Consider the following 20,813-nt stretch of genomic DNA (forward strand, 5'->3'; position numbering starts at 1 on the left):
TGCCATGAACCTCCTCAAGCTTCATAAATGTGCTCAGAAGATTTTTCTCCAGAAGATATGCCAAACAGCTTCAGACTGTGGGACCAATTTTATTGGAGCATGTAAGGATCTGAAAATGGATTCACAGTGTCCCTGTGATTCAAGCATAGAAGACTACCTCCTTCAACAAAAATGAACCTTGGTTTTCAACCCTCCACACTCCTCTCATATGGGTGGTGCTTGGGAGCGCATGATTGGAGTCACATGAATTCTAGATTCCATGCCCCTGGTTGGACCTTCAAAACTCACTCATGAAGTCTTACTCACCTTTATGGCATAGGTCAGTGCCATTGTGAATGCCAGGCCGTTAATCTCTGTATACACCAACCCAGAAGCTCCCCTCCATGCTCCTGACAAGGAAAACAGGTGATTCTCTTTCCCCAGATTTGCTCAAGAACTAGTGGGAAAGATTTCAAGCCTTGGCAGAGAGACCTTCTGGGCTAGGTGGTGGCAAGAATATTTGAGCACACTAATTCAGCAGAAGTGGCAATCATAGAAATACAACCTCAAAGAAGGAGACTTAGTTCTGATGAATGACAGTCAGAGAAAAAGAAATCATTGGCTAATGGGAATAATTGTGAAGGCTATTCCCAGTAATCATGGACTGGTAAGAAATATATAAGTCAAAATGTCAAGAAATAAAATGGTTAAGATATTCTCCAGACCCATTTCTGAGGTGGTCCTGCTTTTCTCACAGGAGGACAATGAAACCCCAACAGGCTCTCCTTTAACTCACCAGCCTATTCAGCACGGGGGTCAATAACAGAGCAACTGAGTCAGGTGATATCACAGTCATGATGTCTCACACGGTCCAGAGCTTGCTGAGGGCAAAGCCAGAGATGGGAAATGGCCGCTGAGCGAAAGCGTGGTCAACTCACTGTAAGACTGCAGTGATATATTCATGTCAAAATCCAGTGAAGTAGCAGCTATTCTCCTGTACAGACTGATTAGAAAAGAACGTGTGTTAATATGGCTTAATATGCATATAGTGGCATATTTCTTAATATACCCGGTGGGGAGTGTATGTTTCTTTTGTATGGTGTTCATTGCCATCTCATTATCATCAGCAATCACTCGAAGCGAGTATGATGGTCCTGTCCTTTGGGTTGTCTACTTGTGGGTCTTCAGATGGCCAAAGAGGCCGATCCGTGATCCACATACTTTGATGCAGTGTGGACTGGGGACTGTGTTGGTGGTGGTGGCTGAGCCTTTTTCTCTCTTCTTGCGGTGCTGTTGCTTTTTCTCTGTGACTCAGTGGAGTTCCATTTCATGACGTGAAGCTCCTTCCTGCACAGATATTTTTCCAGGAGCGCCTATCCAGTGCAATGTATTCCAGTTGCTCAATGTGATATTGAGTTTCTTCAGACTGGTCTTGATATTGTCCTTGAAACGTTTCTTTTGCCCGCCGGGAGCTCGCTAACCTTCCTTAAGCTGGAGTACAGGATCTGTTTGGGGAGACGGAGTTGGTGCTGCATTATTGTGGTGGTGATGCTAGTCATGTTGGCTTCTTTCAGAACGCTGATGTTGGTGCATCTATCCTTCCAGCTGATCCTCAGGATCTTTGGTGGTATTGTTCCAGGGCTCCCAGGTGGCTGCTGTAGGTGGTCCATGACTCTACTCCAAACAGCAGGGTGGGGAGAACAACAGCTCTACAGACCAGGAGTTTTGTTTGGGCCTTTAGGTCTCGGTCTTCAAAGACTCTTTTCCTAAGTCTGGTGTAAGCGCCACTCGTAGAACTCAAGTGATGGGTGACCTCAGAATCGATGTCAACTTTGAGGAGAAAAGGCTCCCGAAGTAAGGGAAGTGATCAATGTTTTCAATAATTTGTTGTCCACTTCTATGGTGAGCTGGGTAGATGGCTGGTTGGGTGGAGGTTGATATAAGACCTGGGTGTTCTTGATGTTTAATGCTAGACCCAGGGCTCTGTATGTCTTGGCAAAGACATTCAAAATGTCCTGGAGGTCTTCTGCAGAGTGTGCTGCGATGGTGTTGTTGTCTGTATACTGAAGCTCCATGATGGTGGTGTTGCAGACTTTACTCTTGACCTTAAACCTATCGTAATATAGATTCAAAGCCAAGGTAGTTCTGTATAGGATTAGGATCCCCCATGGCAGCTCTTCGCCATGAGGTGGAGTATGGCAGCAATAAAGATGGCAAACAGGGTGGGTGCAATGATGCATCCCTGTTTGACTCCTGTTTCCACAGTGAAGGGCTCTAACTCAGAGCTGCTGTTGCTGAGCACTGTGACTGACATGTTGTCATATAGAGGCCTCAATGTTCTGAGATATTTGTCAGGGCGGCCATATCTTGACCGCCAGGCTCTGTGGCGCATACGGTCTACTGAGTCAAAGGCCTTTGTCAGGTCTATGAAAGCCATGTACAAAGGCTACCTTTGTTCATGGCATTTTTCCTGGAGTTGGTTTGCTGTAAATATCATATCTGCTGTATATCTGGATGGACAGAAGCCACACTGAGATTCACAGAATACTTCGTTAGCCAGTGGTAGCAGTCAGTTTGTGAGGACTTTGCTTGTTGATGTCTGGGGAGCGATTCTGCATTGTCCCCTTTCTTCAATATGGCCATTATTAGAGCATCCCTGAGCTCTGAGGGAAGTTATTCTTTTTCCCCGTCCTTGAGGAAAAAGGGCGTGGATGTGGCACAGGAGCGCTGGTCCACCTTCATATAAGCTCTCAGCTGGGGGTGTCCAGGTAGCGTAGTGGTCTATTCTGTTGCCTACCAACACGGGGATTGTTGGTTCAAATCTCCATGTTACCTCCGGCGTGGTCGGGTGTCACAATTGGCTGTGTCTGCGGGTGGGAAGCCGGATGTCGGTACATGTCCTGGTCGCTGCACTAGCGCCTCCTCTGGTCGGCTGGGGCGCCTGTTCGGGGGGGGAGGGGGAACTGGGGGGAATAGTGGGATCCTCCCACGTGCTACATCCCCCTGGTGAAACTCCTCACTGTCAGGTGAAAAGAGGCGGCTGGTGTCTCCACATGTATCGGAGAAGGCAGGTGGTAGTCTGCAGCCCTCCCCGGATCGGCAGAGGGGTTGAGCAGCGACCAGGATGACTCAGAATAGTGGGGTAATTGGCCAAGTACAATTGAGGAGAAAAAGGAGGGGGGATAAATAAATAAAAATAAAAAAAGATCTCAGCTGGGATCCCATCTGGACCGGCAGCATTGTTGTTCTTAAGGCTGCTCCTGATGTTATCTTGAATCTCTGTCATGGCAGGAGGTTCCCCAATATCTTCTCTGATGGGACTCAGTGTGGTAGGCAATATCTGGTTCAGCTGTGCTGTTGTGGAGTTCCTGGAAGTGCTCTTTCAATAGGGCGTTAATGGACTCACTGTCCTTCAGCAGCTCCTGCCCATCCTTTGAGTGCAGGGGGGTTTAAGCAGCTTTTGCTTGGACCATAGATGGCCTTAGTAGTGTTGAAAAAGCCTCTGGTGTCACCCGAGGCTGCCAGTCACTGGATTTCCAGAGCCTTTTCTATCCACCACGGGTTCTTAAGCTCCCTCATCCGTCTCTGGAGCGAGCCACTCTTTTAGCCTTGCAGGTTACATAATTTTGCCAGGCAAGAAAGGCTTTCCTTTTCTTGTTCTTTCTCTGTGTCATTCTCATCAAACTAGTCCTGATGTTTTCTGCACTTGTACCCAAGGGTGATTTTGCAGGTGTCAAGGATGGTGGATTTGATCAGGCTCCGGTGCTTCTCAATGTCATCAGGATATTCCTGTTGGAGGGTTTCCCCAAGAGAGGCCTGAAGTTGCTGCTGGGTGGCAGTTTCATTCAGGCTTTCAAGGTTCAGTCTTAGCTGGATCTGCTTCTTTTGAAACCTCCTCTTCCTCGAGTTTGATGGACATCATGGAGTGGAGGTGATGATCTGTCCAGCAGCCATCTGCATCGATCATGGCCCTCGTGATGTTCACGTTATGGCAGTCCGCAGTTCGTAGAAAGACAGTCGATGAGATGCCACTGTTTGGAGCAGGGGTGTATGTACCGGGGGTGTCTCCGAGATGCCTGAATTTTTTTTCTGGCAAAATAGTGTTAGTGATGTTGAGGTCATACTGAGCACATTTGCTAAGAAGCAGAACTCCATTGGAGTTGATGTTCCCGATGCCTTCCTTTCCTATAGTACCCTTCCAGAGGTGTTGACCCCAGCTGACCCTGGCGTTGAAGTCTCCTAGGAGAATAATCTTATCCTCTTTGCAGATTCTTGACAGTGTCTCGTCTAAGCAGGCGTAGAAGGTCTATTATACTTCCTCTTCCGAGTCTACGTAGGGGCACAGGCACTCACAACTGTTGCCAGCTGCTTGTTGGCAAGCACCAGACAGATGGTCATGAGACGCTCACTGATTGCCACAAGAATTTCAGACAGCTGACTGATCTGGTTCCTCATGGAAAATCCAATGCAATGGATCCTGGGCTCATCAGCAGCTTTTCCTTTCTAGAGTAGCCACCCTTCTCCTCCTTCACTTGTCCTTCATCTGCCTGTCAGGTTTCAAAAAGGGCAGCTATGTCAATCTGACATCTCCTCAGTTCTCTAGCGATGATTGCGGTTCTCCTCTCCAGTCTGTCACTGGTTGCACTATCCATCAGTGTGCACACATTCCAGGCTCCAAAGTTCATGTTTCTATGTTTCTGACTTCATGTGGTGATCCCTCTGGATGCGGTAATCCAGTCAGGAGGTTTGAGGCAGGCTATTTTTAGGGCACCTTTTCTAGCCGCTTCCCCAGGTGGGGTGAGTAGAGTGGATCCTAAAGAGGGCTGCTCAGTCGTGGGTGCAGCTACCGAAGGGGTTTTCTACCTCATTCCAAGAGCCCAGTTACTGACTCTAGCACGCACTGCCTGATGTGCCGGCTCATGACTCGTCACCACTTGCTGGTCACCATGTTGTCACCTTCTTAAAATAATATGACAATATATGACTATTGACATACAAATGTCAAGTCATATATTGTTATAACCTTTTTGTGTGAAATGATTAAGAAATATCATATATTCTATATTTGTTTCAGCTTATTCTGTTTTTTTCAAAAACTTGAAAATATGACTTGGGCCATTGTTTTAAGGTGACGATATTATGTTAGGATAATGTTAGGGTGGATCCCCTATAGACCCTTTTACTGTTTGTAAACAGTGATGACGTAGGTGTGGATGCGCGCGCATTTAGGCAACGGAAGTATGGCGGAGTTAGCTAGTTTGTCAAACGATGCAAGGGGATTAACAACAAAAGATCACCAAAGTTACCTGAATAAATTAGCTTTGGCGAACGACAACCGACTTCCAGATCCATGTGGTATTACCGAGTGGGTGGAAGAGATTAGTAAGTGGCCTAATATCCAGTGGCCAGATATATATACATATTTGGCGGAGAAACCAAGCGTATACACAAGAGAGAAGTTGCAGGCATACAAGTCACTGGATGCTTACAGCTATGCTGTCTGTGGTCACGTACAAAATGTAAAATACCATGACATAGACTCTGACTTTTGTGTCCTGAAATCCGAAGTCTTGCCAAGTCAAAGACAAGGACACAAGACGGCTATGTACGAGGCATGAGTCATCATAAACAAACCCGAGAACTACGTCCTCACAGCCAATTATACCTGCAAGGCAGGGTGGGTATTTTTTGTCCTGTTGCTTTTCTAGTTTTCTCAGGGTTAATGATATCGGCCTAGTTGTTGTGCAAACATGAAATCTGCTTCTATTTTACTGTCATTTTCTCCCCTCATCACATCAAAATGTGCCTTTCCCTGTAAGTCAGTCTTGATAAACGGGGCATGAAATTCACATTATCATGAACTACACACAGTGTCTTGTTGATTCAGAGTTCCAGCTGTGGATGTTATTCATTTGCAGTGGAAAAATGCGCAATTATATAGTAGAATTTACAGTCTTCTCAGCCACAGCCTAATTTTGACTGAGATTAAGTGTTAATTGCAAGCCCTGGTCATCAAATTAAAACATATATTGGATAAGTCAATATGTTTTATTCTGTCTTTTTCACATTTCAGACTTGGGTCATGCTGCAGCCATGCAGCAGCAATTTTATTTAAAGTTGAGCTCTGTGTTAGGATGGGGAGGACAGAGAAAGCAGCAGTTACAGCTGAAGCGTGTGTGGAAAGACCTAAGCCGGAAAGATGTCAAGTGTAGCTCCCTTACTTGGCCATTTAATGAGTGGCTTGAGGAATATGGCCATAGCAAATATTTGATAAGGTGGTTTTTGATACCTTAAATCTATAGGCTAAATCAGTATTAGTTAGGCCCAGCCTTAATTTCATTAGCACAACCAATAGATGATCCTGTAGCGAGAGGTTTTGGCTAATTCTTTCTACACTGTCTGTTATTTTTGCACACAGCCAGTCAAAGATAACGGAGGTAAGTCCTGTGAAAAAAATCAGTTGTCCCATGTTGAACTTAATAGTGGCATAGGAAAACGTAGAGTTTTGCAGCTCCTCTTTAAGCTTCTCATTTTCAGCCCGTAGGTTTTCACACTCCTGCTGCAGGTTGACATAGTCATTCTGAAGCTGAGTGTACCTCAGGTTCAGATCATCATATTCTGTCCTTGGGACTGGGATGTCCTCTTCAGCTTTAACAGAAAAGCGAACAGTTAGGATATGCCAGCACAAGCTCACAACAAATTGGTTGATTGCGCAACAAAAATATCTCCTTACCAGGACAGTGATCCATGCTGCTGACTTGTCCTGGAGTTTCAGAAGGAGCAGGCTGATTGGGTGGAGTGTAAACCCTTTCATCTCGTCTCCTCTTCCTATGGTACCTTAACATAAAAAAGCTAAATTAATGAACAGAAATACTGATCAAAGGCCATATTACAGGACATTCCTAACTTGCAGATCCTATCTTAACTGTTTGGTTACGATTAGATATTAGGTTATGATTTGCTTAACACCAACTGGAGAAAAATCCTATCTTAGACATCCCTATCTTCACTTTAACCTTAAGACGGTCAACATTTGTAATACAGCCCCATTTTCTCAAAGCCAGCAGCTGCAAGCTCCAAAGTGCTCTGAATAGCATGAAATGAAAGAGGGGGAAAGTCATTCTAAAACCATTAGGAAGTGTTAGGCCTAATTATTCTGACCTTTCCACCTTTGCCTCGAGGTTCTGACTTTGTTTTGTGTACTTAAACACAGAGGGCACAAAACCAGGATTCTGTGAGTCCAGGGACGCCTCACCTGTAAATAGCCAGACACACCACATTAGCCAGATAATAGCGGCTAACGCTGCTTATCGGTTACTGTAGACATTAGTCTCCATCTAAACCAGGCATTCCAGTGAAACCACAGAGTAGATAGATAACGTACCTGATAGAAAATGGACACTGCAAACGCCAGCATTTTGGATCGTGTCCTCAGTCCAGTTCTCATCAATACGTTTGATGGCTTGCAACCACAGGCGCCTCCGGTTGCTCTGAAATGGCCGTGATCCCGTCGGGATTCGGTAAAACTTCAGTTCGCTATTGGTAGAGTAGCGATTCGTACAGCCAAACACACAACAACCGGACATTTTGATGCTGCTTATACTTCTGAATAAACTTTGTAATCTCCTCTTCCTCATCTGAAGCCGTGAATGAATGGGAGACTTGGGGGTAGCATTTCACTTCCGTTGCCTAAATGCGCACACATACTTTTGACGACGTAGGCTGTAAAAGGGTCTATATGGAGGACGCCTGTGTATGACTTTGTTTAACGTGGGGAGACTGGTGCACAGACAGCCACCACACGGTCCGGGTGCCCATTTCTGCTGCAGCCTTCATCCGCCTTCCCAGCAACTGTGATGCTTCCCTAAAGAAGTCAGCCATCGTCCTCTGCTTGTTCCACCATTGAGGTCTTGGTGAGATTGCTCTTTGTCAGGGACAACTCCCCCTTACCCTTACCGCCATGGGTGACCCTATCAGCATAGCTCCAGATGGCATTGCTCTCGGGATCTCAGGACCACGCAAGCTTCTCCACCATGACAAAGTGACAATCCGAGGAGAAGAGTTTTCGGTTTCTGCCTTTGTGAGATCAATAACTGCTGTTTATTTTCTTACTCTCTCTTCTCATCTTTATTCTGCTCTAACCTCTTCATTTATCCTACTACTATTACTACTTTCGGCTGTTCTGGTTAGGGGTTGCCACAGCGGATCATCCATTTCCATTTCTTCCTGTCTTCTGCATCTTCCCCTGTCACACCAGCCACCTGCATGTCCTCCCTCACCACATCCATGAAACCTCCTCTTTGGCCTTCCTCATTTCCTCTTCCCCGGCAGCTCCATATTCCGCATCCTTCTCCCAATACACCCAGCATCTCTCCTCCACACATGTCCGAGCCATCTCAATCTTGCCTCTCTTGCGTTGTCTCCAAACCGTCCAACTTGAGCCGTCCCTCTAATATAATCATTTCTAATCCTGTCCTTCTTCGTCACTCCCAATGAAAATCTTAACATCTTCAACTCTGCCACCTCCAGCTCCGCCTCCTGTCTTTTTGTCAGTGCCACTGTCTCCAAACCATATAACATAGCTGGTCTCACAACCATCTTGGAAACCTTCCCTTTAACTCTTGCTGGTACCCTTCTGTCGCAAATCACTCCTGACACTCTTATCCACCCACTCCACCCTGCCTGTACTCGCTTCTTCATCTCTCTTCTGTGCTCCCCGTTACTTTGGACAGTTGACCCCAAGTATTTAAACTCATATGCCTTCGTTACCTGTACTCCTTGCATCCTCACCCTCATTCACGCATAGATATTCCGTCTTGCTCCTACTTTCATTCCTCTTCTCTCCAGTGCATACCTCCACCTCTCCAGGCTCTCCTCAACCTGCACCCTACTCTTGCTGCAGATCACAATGTCGTCCGCAAACATCATAGTCCACGGAGACTCCTGCCTGATCTCGTCCATCAACCTGTCCATCACCATTGCAAACAAGAAAGGGCTCAGAGCCGATCCTTGATGTAATCCCACCTCCACCCTGAACCCATCTGTCTTTCCAACCACACACCTCACCATTGTCACACTGCCCTCATACATATCCTGCACCACTCCTACATACTTCTCTGCAACTCCCGACTTCCTCATACAATACCACACCTCCTCTCTCGGCACCCTGTCGTATGCTTTCTCTAAATCCACAAAGACAATGTAAGTCCTTCTGACCCTCTCTATACTTCTCCATCAATATTCTCAAAGCAAACATCACATCTGTGGTGCTCTTTCCTGGCATGAAACCATACTGCTGCTCGCTGATCATCACCTCTCCTCTTAACCTAGCTTCTATTACTCTTTCTCATATCTTCATGCTGTGGCTGATCAACTTTATACCTCTGTAGTTGTTACAGTTCTGCACATTGCCCTTATTCTTGAAAATCGGTACCAGTATGCTTCTTCTCCACTCCTCAGGCATCCTCTCGCTTTCCAAGATTGTGTTAAATAATCTAGTTAAAAACCCCACTGCCATCTCTCCTAAACATCTCCATGCCTCCACAGGTATGTCATCAGGACCAACTGCCTTTCCACTCTTCATCCTCTTCATAGCTTCCCTCACGTCCTCCTTGCTAATCCACTGCACTTCCTCATTCACTTCATTTATCCAACTGATTTCTCTATTTTCTGTGCTTAGCTAGTTCTCCTTCTCAAAAGACTCGTGTTTTAATAGACAGCCTTTTGTTCCTCATCTGTATACTAGCTTCGAGCTTAGCCTAGCTTAGCAGTTAGCTTTAGTGCAACTGCAGTCAAAGCAGTCTCATTAAAATGATGGTGTGTGTTGACTGTTTGGCAGTTAGATAGGTATCTGTGTTAGAGCAGCTTCTTTCAGCTGGTCGATGTAACGGGCACACCATGAGAGATGTGACCGTACATTGTTCAAAGCGCTGGTCTTCAAAATCTTCAACTAATAAGACAAGGTGTATAATTCCAATTCATATATCTGTTGGCAAGTTCTGCCTACTACTGATCACTTCAACAAGATGCTTAAATTTTGTTTCCTAAATATTAGATCACTGTCTACCAAAGCCTTACGAATAAAGGATCTGATTCTTGAACATAGTTTAGATATGATTGGGTTGTGAAACATGGCTGAAACCAAATGTTTTCCTTACCTTAAGTGAAGCTTCCCCACCTGACTATACTTATGCCCACACAGCTTGGGCAAATAAACAAGGTGTGTAAGGTATTCAAGTCCATTTTCAATTTAACTTCTAAACTTGAATCCAAATTCAAATCTTTTCAGGCTGTTATTCTAAGTCCATCTTCCTCAGCCATGAACAGAATCTGGTCAGTCCAAATTGTGATACTCTATCGACCTGCTGGCCCTTAATATTTCTTGAAGAATTTGGAGAATTTATCTCAGGTCTTGTTACTCATGAGATTCTAATTCTTGATTTCAATATTCATCTGAATAAGGCTGCTGATCCTCTAAGTAAAGCCTCTGATCTGACTGTCTTGCCAACCATATCTGCTGTGTCAGATCATTTTCTCATCAAATTTGAAGCATTATTGCACTGTCCAGTTAATGTCGCCACATTGGTCCCTCCACTGTAGCTACATTTGGCCAGCAGCTGCCTTAAGTCTTGGCTCTTTTCACTGTAGTGACTGACTCTGTTGAAAATCTCACTAGTGACTTAAATTTGACCATCTATAGTCTCGATTCAGCTGCACCTCTCACTACCAGAGTTAGGTGATGCCTACACGCTGATTTTACACTAGAACTGGGATTTCACTCCTGCCTAAAACGACCATGGGCGGTCAAAATGACGGTCAGTTTTTAAACTCTACATTCTATCAAGATAAACTGAGAATTAATGCATTACATGTTATGTCTGTTAAGAAACTAACTGACACCAAAATTAACATTTTAACAACTTTAATACTATTTTTCAAACAATTTAAAATGGCCGCTGCCCAACGCCTGTAAATACTGCAATGGGTTGGTGGTAGACATGGTGCGTCTGTAACCAGACATGTTGGCAATAATCAGAAATCAAGTTATGACTATTTCTCTGCACTGGAGCATGCTAGTGTGTTTCTAGGACAGAGCAATGAACTTCACCAAGGAAATGATGCGACCAACACACGTCATAAATACTGACATGACGCGCAAATTACATGGTTATTTTAACCAGTCATGGTTGTTTTGGGTTTTTTTTTGTGCAACTGATCTAATACTAATTTTAATGCAAATATATGCAATTTTAGAAGCATTCAGGGAGCGGCAGGTCTGTATCCCCCCCCCCCCCACAAAGTTATTAAACTTTGAAAATCCAAGACGGTCATTACGACTGTCTTGTGGGTTTTCTAGAATAAAATCCACAAGATCTGAGACTTTAGTTTTGTTGTTTTATTTCCCTTTTTGATCAAATTTATTCTTTGTTTTACTGCAGTCTTGTTTTATTTTTTTGCTTTATACAAAACACTTTGAAAAGCCTTGTGTATGAAATGTGCTGTCTGAGTAAAAGTTTACCTTGTCTGTCTGCCTGTGCATGTCTTTCAGAGAATCTGCCATCAGTGGAGCTTGGGTGTGGTCTTGGTGTGGTTCTGGTTCTGATGTTAATTCTATTCGGTGTTTATCACGTCTTCTGGCTGGAGCTGCTTCTCTTCTACCGCTCTTGGTTCGGCACCGATGAACGCTACACAGGTACCACTCAGTAACGGGTATCCCCAACCTTTGAAACAGCACAGCTGCATAACTCCCAAAACCGCCTATCTAACACGTTTCATATGCAAATTAACATGACCATTACTTTACAATGGCCACGGGTAGTACTCACACAGGATTCAATTCAATGTTATTGTCATTAAAAACAATGTACAGGCACATGTTAAAAATGAAATGAGGGATTTGGAAATGGCTGCAATCACTGCATTGTAAGGTGGTGACAGATGTACTCTTAGCCCCCCCCGGTTCAGGGATGGTCGTTCCCTCTTCACATAGATGGCCTCTTTGACTCCCCGTTCAAACCAGCGTTCCTCCCTATCAAGGATGTGTACATCCTCATCCTTGAAAGAGTGGTCACTGGCCTGTAGATGGGTGTACCAGGGGTGGGCAGTCTTATCCAGAACTGTGTAACTGCTTGGTAGGAACAAAAACCTTCACCCACACTGGACCTTTCTGGATAAGATTGCTCACCCCTGGTGTAGACGGTGGAGTCCTGGTAGTCCAGGTAGCTCTCCTGTGTTGTGCCATGCTCTTGGCCAGCGTCTATTTGGTTTCCCCAGTGTACAAACCACGACAATCCTCCTGGCACTTAACAGCGTACACTATACTGCTCTGTTTATACCAGTGGACCCAATCCTTGGGGTGGACCAACTTCTGGTACAGTGAGTTTTGGGATCTGATAGCAACTGAGACGCGGTGTTTTGAAAATACACGTCTCAACTGTTCTGACACTCCCACCACATACAGAATCACCACTGGTTTACCCTTAGACAGCTGTTGTCCTTCTCCTCTCTTCAATTGGCTGGTGCACTGTTTGGGGTCTTCCTGGCTTTGAGAAATGCCCAGGTAGGATAACCACACTTAACCAGGGCCTGTTTAATGTGGGATTTCTCCTCTTCCCCGGCCGCTGTGTCGGTGGGGACTTTGTCAGCTCGGTGGTCCAGCGTCCTAATGACTCCTAGTTTGTGCTCCAGTGGATGATGAGAGTCAAACCTTATGTACTGATCAGTATGTGTTGGTTTACAGTAAACATCAACAATCAAATGTCCCCCATCACCAACTGCAGTTTCACAGTGTAAGAAGGCTACCCTGTCATGTTCCACATCCTCCCTGGTGAACTTGATGTGGTGTCCACAGAGTTAAACTTTGCAACTAATTCCTCAATCCTTTGTGACTAGTACACATGGCCATGTCAATTTGCATATGAAACCAATCGCTGGTTTTGGTCATTATGCAGCTGCTGTTTATAAGGTTGGGAATACCTGCAGTCAGGTCAGACTGACAGTCATTTAGTTGAGTGATGAAATGTTTCTCCCAGTAAAACATTGTCCATATGAACTGATTCAACGTTCTGGGATTCTACAGCTGGAGTATTGATCATGCATCAATACACCTTTACTACAGTTTTATCTGATGGCTGCTTTTAATTTTGAAACTGTGGTTATGATGTCAGCTCCCAGTAACCAACAGTAGCAGATTGGGGTTGTACTGGTGTTCATTAACACTACAACGACCGGGATTTCACTCCTACCTGAAACCACCATAGGCGGTCAAAATGAGGGCTGGTTTTTAAACTCTATACTGTGTCAAGATAAATACACAGTTGAGACAATGCATTACATGTGTTAGTATGTCTGTTATGAAACTAACTGACACCAAAATTAACATTTTAACAACTTTAATACAATTTAAAATGGCCGCTGTCCAACGGCTGTAAATACTGCAACGCCTCGGTGGTAGTCAGGGTGCGTCTGTAACCAGACATGTTGGGACATAATCAAACATCAAGTTTAGACTATTTCTCTGCACTGGCGGACACTAGTGTGTTTCTGGGACACAGCAATGAACTTCACGGTCATGATGACTGTCCATGGTCGTTTTAGGTCGATCTTCTAGAACTTTTGTGCAATTGATCTAAAACAAATTTTAGTGCAGCGACCAGGACACATTCCGGCTTCCCACCTGCAGACATGGCCAGTTGTGTCTGTAGGGACGCTCGACCAAGCTGGAGGTAACGCGGGGATTCAAACCGGTGATCCCTGTGTTGGTAGGCAATGTAATAGACCGCCACGCTACCCGGACGCCCCCACTTCATATTTCTGCTGAGATAAATGAAAAGCATGTACGAGGCAGATGGTTAAAACCCAATTTTTGTAGAATTCCATTAAAATGAAAAGCTTTCGGGGGATTACACACGGTGTCCGGTGCTTTTTTTTTTAGTTTAAGTTTATTTTTGAGCTGACAGGACGCGAGGAAGGTCGCTGACACTTAAAAAATAGCCAGAGAGGAGGTACTGGTGGAAGCTCGGATAAACAGGAGTTAGCGTGTGATGTCATTTGTTGCTTTGTTGATGAATTATTGAATGATATTATCACGCTCTGTTAACAACTGTGAAGAAAACAAACTGAATGGTTGTGTAAGTCCGTGTGAGGTGATGGCGTGTGCGTTTGTTTCTCGTCTCCCCTGACAGACGATAAGGAGTTTGACGTATACATCTCATACGCGCGTCAGTATGAGGAGGAGAACTTCGTTCTGTCCACGCTGAGGAGGGTTCTGGAGAACGAGCTTGGATACACCGTCTGTATATTTGACAGAGACAGCCTGCCTGGAGGGAGTGAGTACACACCAATACTACTGCTGCTACCACTAGTATTGGACTGCCACTACTACTACTACAATTAATTCAGCTGCTACTAATACTAAAAATACTAGTACTACTTCTACCACTATAACTATTACTTCTACTACTACAATTATCATCTTAATGCATGCTCAATAATCCACGTGTTGAAAAATCAGAAAAGTATGGCATCCGGGTAGCGTGGCGGTCTATTCCGTTGCCAACCAACACGGGGATCGCCGGTTCAAATCCCTGTGTTACCTCCGGCTTGGCCGGGCGTCCCTACAGACACAATTGGCCGTGTCTGCGGGGGGGAAGCCGGATGTGGGTATGTGTCCTGGTCGGTCGGGGCGCCTGTTTGGGGGGGAATAGCGTGAGCCTCCCACACGCTGTGTCCCCCTGGTGACACTCTTCACTGTCAGGTGACAAGAAGCGGCTGTTGGCTCCACATGTATGGGAGGAGGCATGTGGTAGTCTGCAGCCCTCCCCGGACCAGCGGAGGGGGTGGAGCAGAGACCGGAAAGCTCAGAAGAGTGCAGTAATTGGCTGGACACAGTTGGGGAGAAAAAAAGGGAAAAAATACAAAAGAAAAAAAAAGAAGATTTACATTAGTTGTATAGTCCTTACACATGTACTAGTGGACAGGCGGTAACCACAGTACCCAGGTTGGATTCCACCGCTGCTCTGCCGAAGTTTCCTTGAGCGACACATGAAGTCCTCATGAACTCTGTTGTGCTGGTGACCTCTGACCTCCCTGTGAGGGGTGCAGGAGAAAAGATGACTCTTTCCTTCCTCAAGGATAAATAGAAGCCACCATCTTTTTTCTAATCATAATGGTAAAATGAGGACCTGAGTGAGAACGCTACACAATGACCATTGGAACAGAACCCTACCACACATGCACTCACTCACTGATCCATCCATTTCTATTTAGTCTCCATCATGCATCATTCTATTAATCTATCTAACCATCCAACCATCTATCATTAACCTGTTGATCCATCAACCATCCATCCTTTAACCCGCTATTGATCAATCAATCCATCAATTAACCCATTAATCCATCCTGCTACTACAAACCCCAATTCCAATGAAGTTGGGACGTTGTGTAAAACGTGAATAAAAACAGAATACAATGATTTGCAAATCCTTTTCCACCTATTCACTCATTTTGAATTTGATGCCTGCAACACGTTCCAAAGAAGCTGGGACAGGGGCAACAAAAGACTGGGAAAGTTGAGGAATGCTCAGAAACACCTGTGTGGAACATTCCACAGGTGAACAGGTTAACTGGAAACAGGTGAGCGTCATGATTGGGTATAAAAGGAGCATCCCCGAAAGGCTCAGTCGTTCACAAGCAAGGATGGGGCGAGGGTCACCACTTTGTGAACAACTGCGTGAGCAAATAGTCCAACAGTTTAAGAACAACGTTTCTCAACGTACAACTGCAAGGAATTTAGGGATTTCATCATCTCCAGTCCATAATATCATCACAAGATTCAGAGAATCCGGAGAAATCTCTGTACGTAAGCGGCAAGGCCCAAAACCAACACTGAATGCCCGTGACCTTCGACCCCTCAGGCGGCACTGCATTAAAAACCGACATCATTGTGTAAAGGATATTACCACGTGGGCTTAGGAATACTTGGGAAAACCATCGTCAGTTAACACAGTTGGTCGCTACATCTACAAGTGCAAGTTAAAACTCTCCCATGCAAAGCCAAAGCCAGATATCAACACCACCCAGAAACACCGCCGGCTTCTCTGGGCCGAGCTCATCTGAGATGGACTGATGCAAAGTGGACAAGTGTGCTGTGGTCTGACGAGTCCACATTTCATATTGTTTCTGGAAATCATGGACGTCGTGTCCTTCGGGCTAAAGAGGACCGTCCAGATTGTTATCAGAGCAGAGTCCAAAAGCCAGCATCTGTGATGGTATGGGGGGGGGGGTGTTAGGGCCCATGGCATCATGGGTAACTTGCACATCTGTGAAGGCACCATTAATGCTGAAAGGTACATACAGGTTTTGGAGCAACATATGCTGCCATCCAAGCGACGTCTTTTTCAGGGACGTCCCTGCTTATTTCAGCAAGACAATGCCAAGCCACATTCTGCACGTGTTACAACAGCGGGGCTTCGTAGTAAAAGAGTGCGGGTACTGGACTGGCCTGCCTGCAGTCCAGACCTGTCTCCCATTGAAAATGTGTGGCGCATTATGAAGCGCAAAATACGACAACGGAGACCCCGGACTGTTGAGCAACTGAAGTCGTACATCAAGCAAGAATGGGAAAGAATTCCACCTACAAAGCTTCAGCAATTAGTGTCCTCAGTTCCCAAACGCTTATTGAGTGTTGTTAAAAGGAAAGGTGGTGTAACACAGTGGTGAACATGCCCCTGTCCCAGCTTCTTTGGAATGTGTTGCAGGCATCAAATTCAAAATGAGTGAATATTTGAAAAAAAAAAAGTTTATCAGTTTGAACATTAAATATCTTGTCTTTGTAGTGTATTCAATTGAATATAGGTGGAAAAGGATTTGCAAATCATTGTATTTTGTTTCTATTCACGTTTTACACAACGTCCCAACTTCATTGGAATTGGGGTTTGTACATCCATTAAACCATTCATCCATCAACCCATTAATCAGTCATCCACCATCCATCCCGCTACTACATCCATCAACCCATTAATCAGTCATCTACCATCCACCCCGCTACTACATCCATTAACCCATTAATCAATCCATCTACTCATCCACCATTAACCCATTAAGTGTTCATAAATCTATCGTTAACCTATTAATCATCTGAGCCATCATCCATCCATCCACTAACCTCTGCACTCTCTCCTACAGCCATCACAGATGAGACTCTGACTTTTGTGCGTCGGAGCCGGAGGTTGTTGGTGGTTCTGAGTCCGGGCTATGCAGCACGTGGATCCCAGGCACTACTGGAGCTCAAAGCGGGTTTGGACGGCATGGCGCTGGGCGGCCACCTGCGGGTCATCCTGGTCCAGTACCGGCCACTGCAACGGCATGCCTGGGTCCGCGAGCTGAGGAGGGCCCGCGTGGCGTTGGCTCTGGTCCGCTGGCAGGGAGACAAGTCAAACGAGCTGACGTCTTACTTCTGGAAGAGACTGAGGGTGGAGCTGCCCATGAGGAGGCCAGAAGGGGGAGTGGCAGGGGAAGTGGGTGCGGTCCCTCCGAGGAGGCTGGAGAGTCAGAACAGCACCAGTTCACAAACGGGACTCATTACCAACACAATGAAAGAACCACAGAAAGTTCTCAACTTGTATTGAAGAGCGAGCGAGAGAGACAGGGAGAGAAAAAGGGAATGGACAGAGAAAATGGAACTGAAAGACAGACAGACAGAAAAAGAGACAGCTATAGCTTCAAGAAAACAATGAATTGAAGTCTCTGCAAACAGAAAAGATGAAAAGCAGTTCATTCTGTTTGGACCACTCATTATGAACGCTGTCACTCTCTCTCATCCAGCGCACATTTCATTTACACTGTCACCATCCATATCCAATACTATAGTAAGCTAGTCGCTCCTTGATGGCGTCGACCGAACTGTGGCTCAGAACCCTGTGTGCAGGTCCATCCTGTTGTGTAGACAGCTTGTTGTTGTGTGTCGGCTCAGCTTGCTAAGAGGCTCATTTTATTTGATTATATCCATTTATAAGCTATGGTGTGTACAAACGGATCTGCAGTGCGAGGGGAAATGGAGAATTCTCTACTGATGTGGTTGCCAGTTAAGCTGTGTTCTCCAACTCACCGATCTTCAGGACCAACCTTTCAGATCAGAAATGTCCAAAAATCACGAGGGGTTTGAACCGTGTGGTGTTTCAGCTGTAAAACAGGGACAGACCTGAAAAAGATGCATTTCAAAAACAACTCTATTTAGAATTACCACAGTGGTGTGAGGGTGGCGTGGCGGTCTATTCCATTGCCTACCAACATGGGGATCGCTGGTTTGAATACACGTGTTACCTCCAGCTTGGTTGGACGTCCCTACAGACACAATTGGCCGTGTCTGCGGGTGGGAAGCCGGATGTGGGTATGTGTCCTGGTCGCTGCACTTAGCACCTCCTCTGGTCGGTCGAGGCGCCTGTTCAGGGGGGAGGGAAACAGCGTGATCCTCCCATGTGCTATGTCCCCCAGGTGAAACTCCTCACTGTCAGGTGAAAGAAGCAGCTGGTACTCCACATGTATGGGAAGAGGCATGTGGTAGTCTGCAGCCCTCCCCAGATCAGCGACTGGGGTGGCTCGGAAGAGTGGGGTAATTGGCTGGGTACAACTGGGGGGGGAAACAGGGGAAAAAAATCCACAAATAAATAAAATAAAATTACCAGTGATTCTAGAAAGATGTTGCATGGTATTTGTCCCAGTAATTTCACATCATCCAGTGGTAGGCTGTATTCACGCGCAACATGTTTGGTGCAGTTTGAAGGAAGATGGTGTGTTTGTACGTTTAGTTAGGTTTATTTGGGACGGTGTGAACAGAGTTGTGCGGTTTACTCATGTGTATGCTCCTAGAACAAAAGCCAGGAAATGATGTAAAATCAGTAGCAAGATTTTCCAGAAATGAAGCATTTCACATCATCTGTCCATGTTTGGCCTATTTTTTGCAACGTCTGCTCATTTTATTTCTGAACGACTGAAACATCACATTCTCTCATGTGCGTTAGTATTAAAGTATGTTTCATACAGACAGAGGACAGACAGACTCAACTCCTGATTTGGGATATTGGGCTATACAAATAAACTTGACTTGAGCAGGACTGTAAGAAGCAGTTTGTAATGATCATGTTTACATGTACTGAACTTTGCTATAATGCTTAGTAGACCCGTTTATATGCTGACAACAGCAGGTCAGGAAATGAATCCCTAAGTCTGCATGTGAGAAAGCAGAGATGTCACAACAGACAATATTGGACCATCATTTCAATATGTAGTATGCAGGACAAAGAGTCAAAATACTACGTATTTACAGTACAACGTACTTGTACCATTAAACAAACAGACTGCAGCACAGCTCAACTGGATCCAGACCTGCCACTTTGTAGACCAGAGCCCACATGGAGAATTCCCACTCCAAAAGATCAAAACTTTCAACAAGTGTTGATCGAGTCTGGACCAAATCCACCAAAGACCCAAATTACCCACAATACACTGCAGTACTGGTGTCATTCTGAGAAAGATTCCTATTGGTCAGAAATTTGAATCGAGACAAATTTAACCAGCCAGATTTTTGTACAGTTAATTCATTCATCTCCTGCATAAATTCTATCGTGTAATGTCTGTTTATTCTCGTCCTCCTTTAAACGGACTCCTGATTGGAGAACGCACTTTGTTCTGTTAACGTCACATGATGTTTATTTCATACGTTTTAAAATAAACGAGTTCACCTCATGTCATAGTCACTGTCCATTTCATACCCCCCCATGATTCAGATTCTCTCTCTCACACACACTACAGATAGTGTAAATTCATTTGACACCATGACTTACTACACTTATCTAAGAACAATTAAAGTTCTCTTTCTTATAGTGTTCAAAACTCGTTCAACAGATTTGAATGAAATACATACAAATATGTTTAGTGTTATTTGAGGAATACACACACACACACACCAGTCATTTCATTTTTCATGTCCTGGTTTCTCTCCATCAGACAAATTACTTGTTCACATGTACAAACCGAGGGGGTCAGTCAGACTAGATGACTGGTCAAAGTCGATGGGAATAAAAAGCTGTCATATCTTGCGGGATGATTTCCATCTCACCACGTGAACATTTATGACCTGTGACTAGCATATACGTCATAGTACTTCAGCACAGACTCAGTCTCCAGTCCATTTTTAAGGACTCGTCTCAGACTTCACATCATAATGACGCAGACTTGTACTTTTTGAAGTACACATCTTCTATCTGTCCATCTTTCCATTACATCTATCTGCAGGAGATACAGTACAGTAGCTTGATTGAATAATCAAGGGTTGATGATCGTACTCAAATGAGGCCTGTTTGGCTGCTGTGAAAAATTTGATTTTCTGCTTTTAAATTAGGATAAAAGAGATGCTGGTCGTTGACCCTGCTAGACGCAGACACCAATTTGATCAAGTAACAATAATTACACAGTAATGGTCACATGTGGCAGACAAAAATCTTGATGTTACGTTTGATCCCAGCCTTTCCTTTGATAAGCACATTAAAGAAATCACCAAGACTGCCCTTTTTCACTTGCGTAACATAGCTAAAATTCTGTCTTTCCTGTCCATGGCTGATGCAGAGACTCTAATACATGCATTTGTTTCATCCAGACTTGATTACTGTAATGTTCTGTTCTCAGGTCTGCCGCGTTCTAGTACTAAAAGTCTTCAGATGGTTCAAAATGCTGCAGCTAGAATCTTAACTAAAACTAGAAAATTTGACCACATTACATCAATTCTTGCCCCCCTTCATGGGCTTCCTACCCATGTTAGATCAGACTTCAAGGTGCTT

The 20,813-nt window shown here is 44.9% G+C and overlaps 1 protein-coding gene across 5 annotated transcripts in view; it reads left to right on the forward strand.

Annotated features, from left to right (window-relative positions):
- LOC130115640 (interleukin-1 receptor accessory protein) overlaps positions 1 to 19,716 on the forward strand; it is a 36,605-nt gene extending 16,889 nt beyond the window's left edge. For 3 of the 5 annotated variants that reach the window (XM_056283381.1, XM_056283382.1, XM_056283386.1), the window contains 3 exons: positions 11,528 to 11,671; positions 14,163 to 14,306; positions 17,164 to 19,716. In XM_056283381.1, the coding sequence (XP_056139356.1) occupies positions 11,528 to 11,671; positions 14,163 to 14,306; positions 17,164 to 17,606 (731 nt within the window). In that variant the 3' untranslated portion in view covers positions 17,607 to 19,716. The remainder of the gene's footprint in view (positions 1 to 11,527; positions 11,672 to 14,162; positions 14,307 to 17,163) is intronic. The other 2 variants (XM_056283385.1, XM_056283383.1) reach the window with 2 other exon arrangements.
- Positions 19,717 to 20,813: the final 1,097 nt, after the last annotated feature.

Source organism: Lampris incognitus, chromosome 7 (genome assembly GCF_029633865.1).
Source record: "Lampris incognitus isolate fLamInc1 chromosome 7, fLamInc1.hap2, whole genome shotgun sequence".
Classification (NCBI taxonomy): domain Eukaryota; kingdom Metazoa; phylum Chordata; class Actinopteri; order Lampriformes; family Lampridae; genus Lampris; species Lampris incognitus.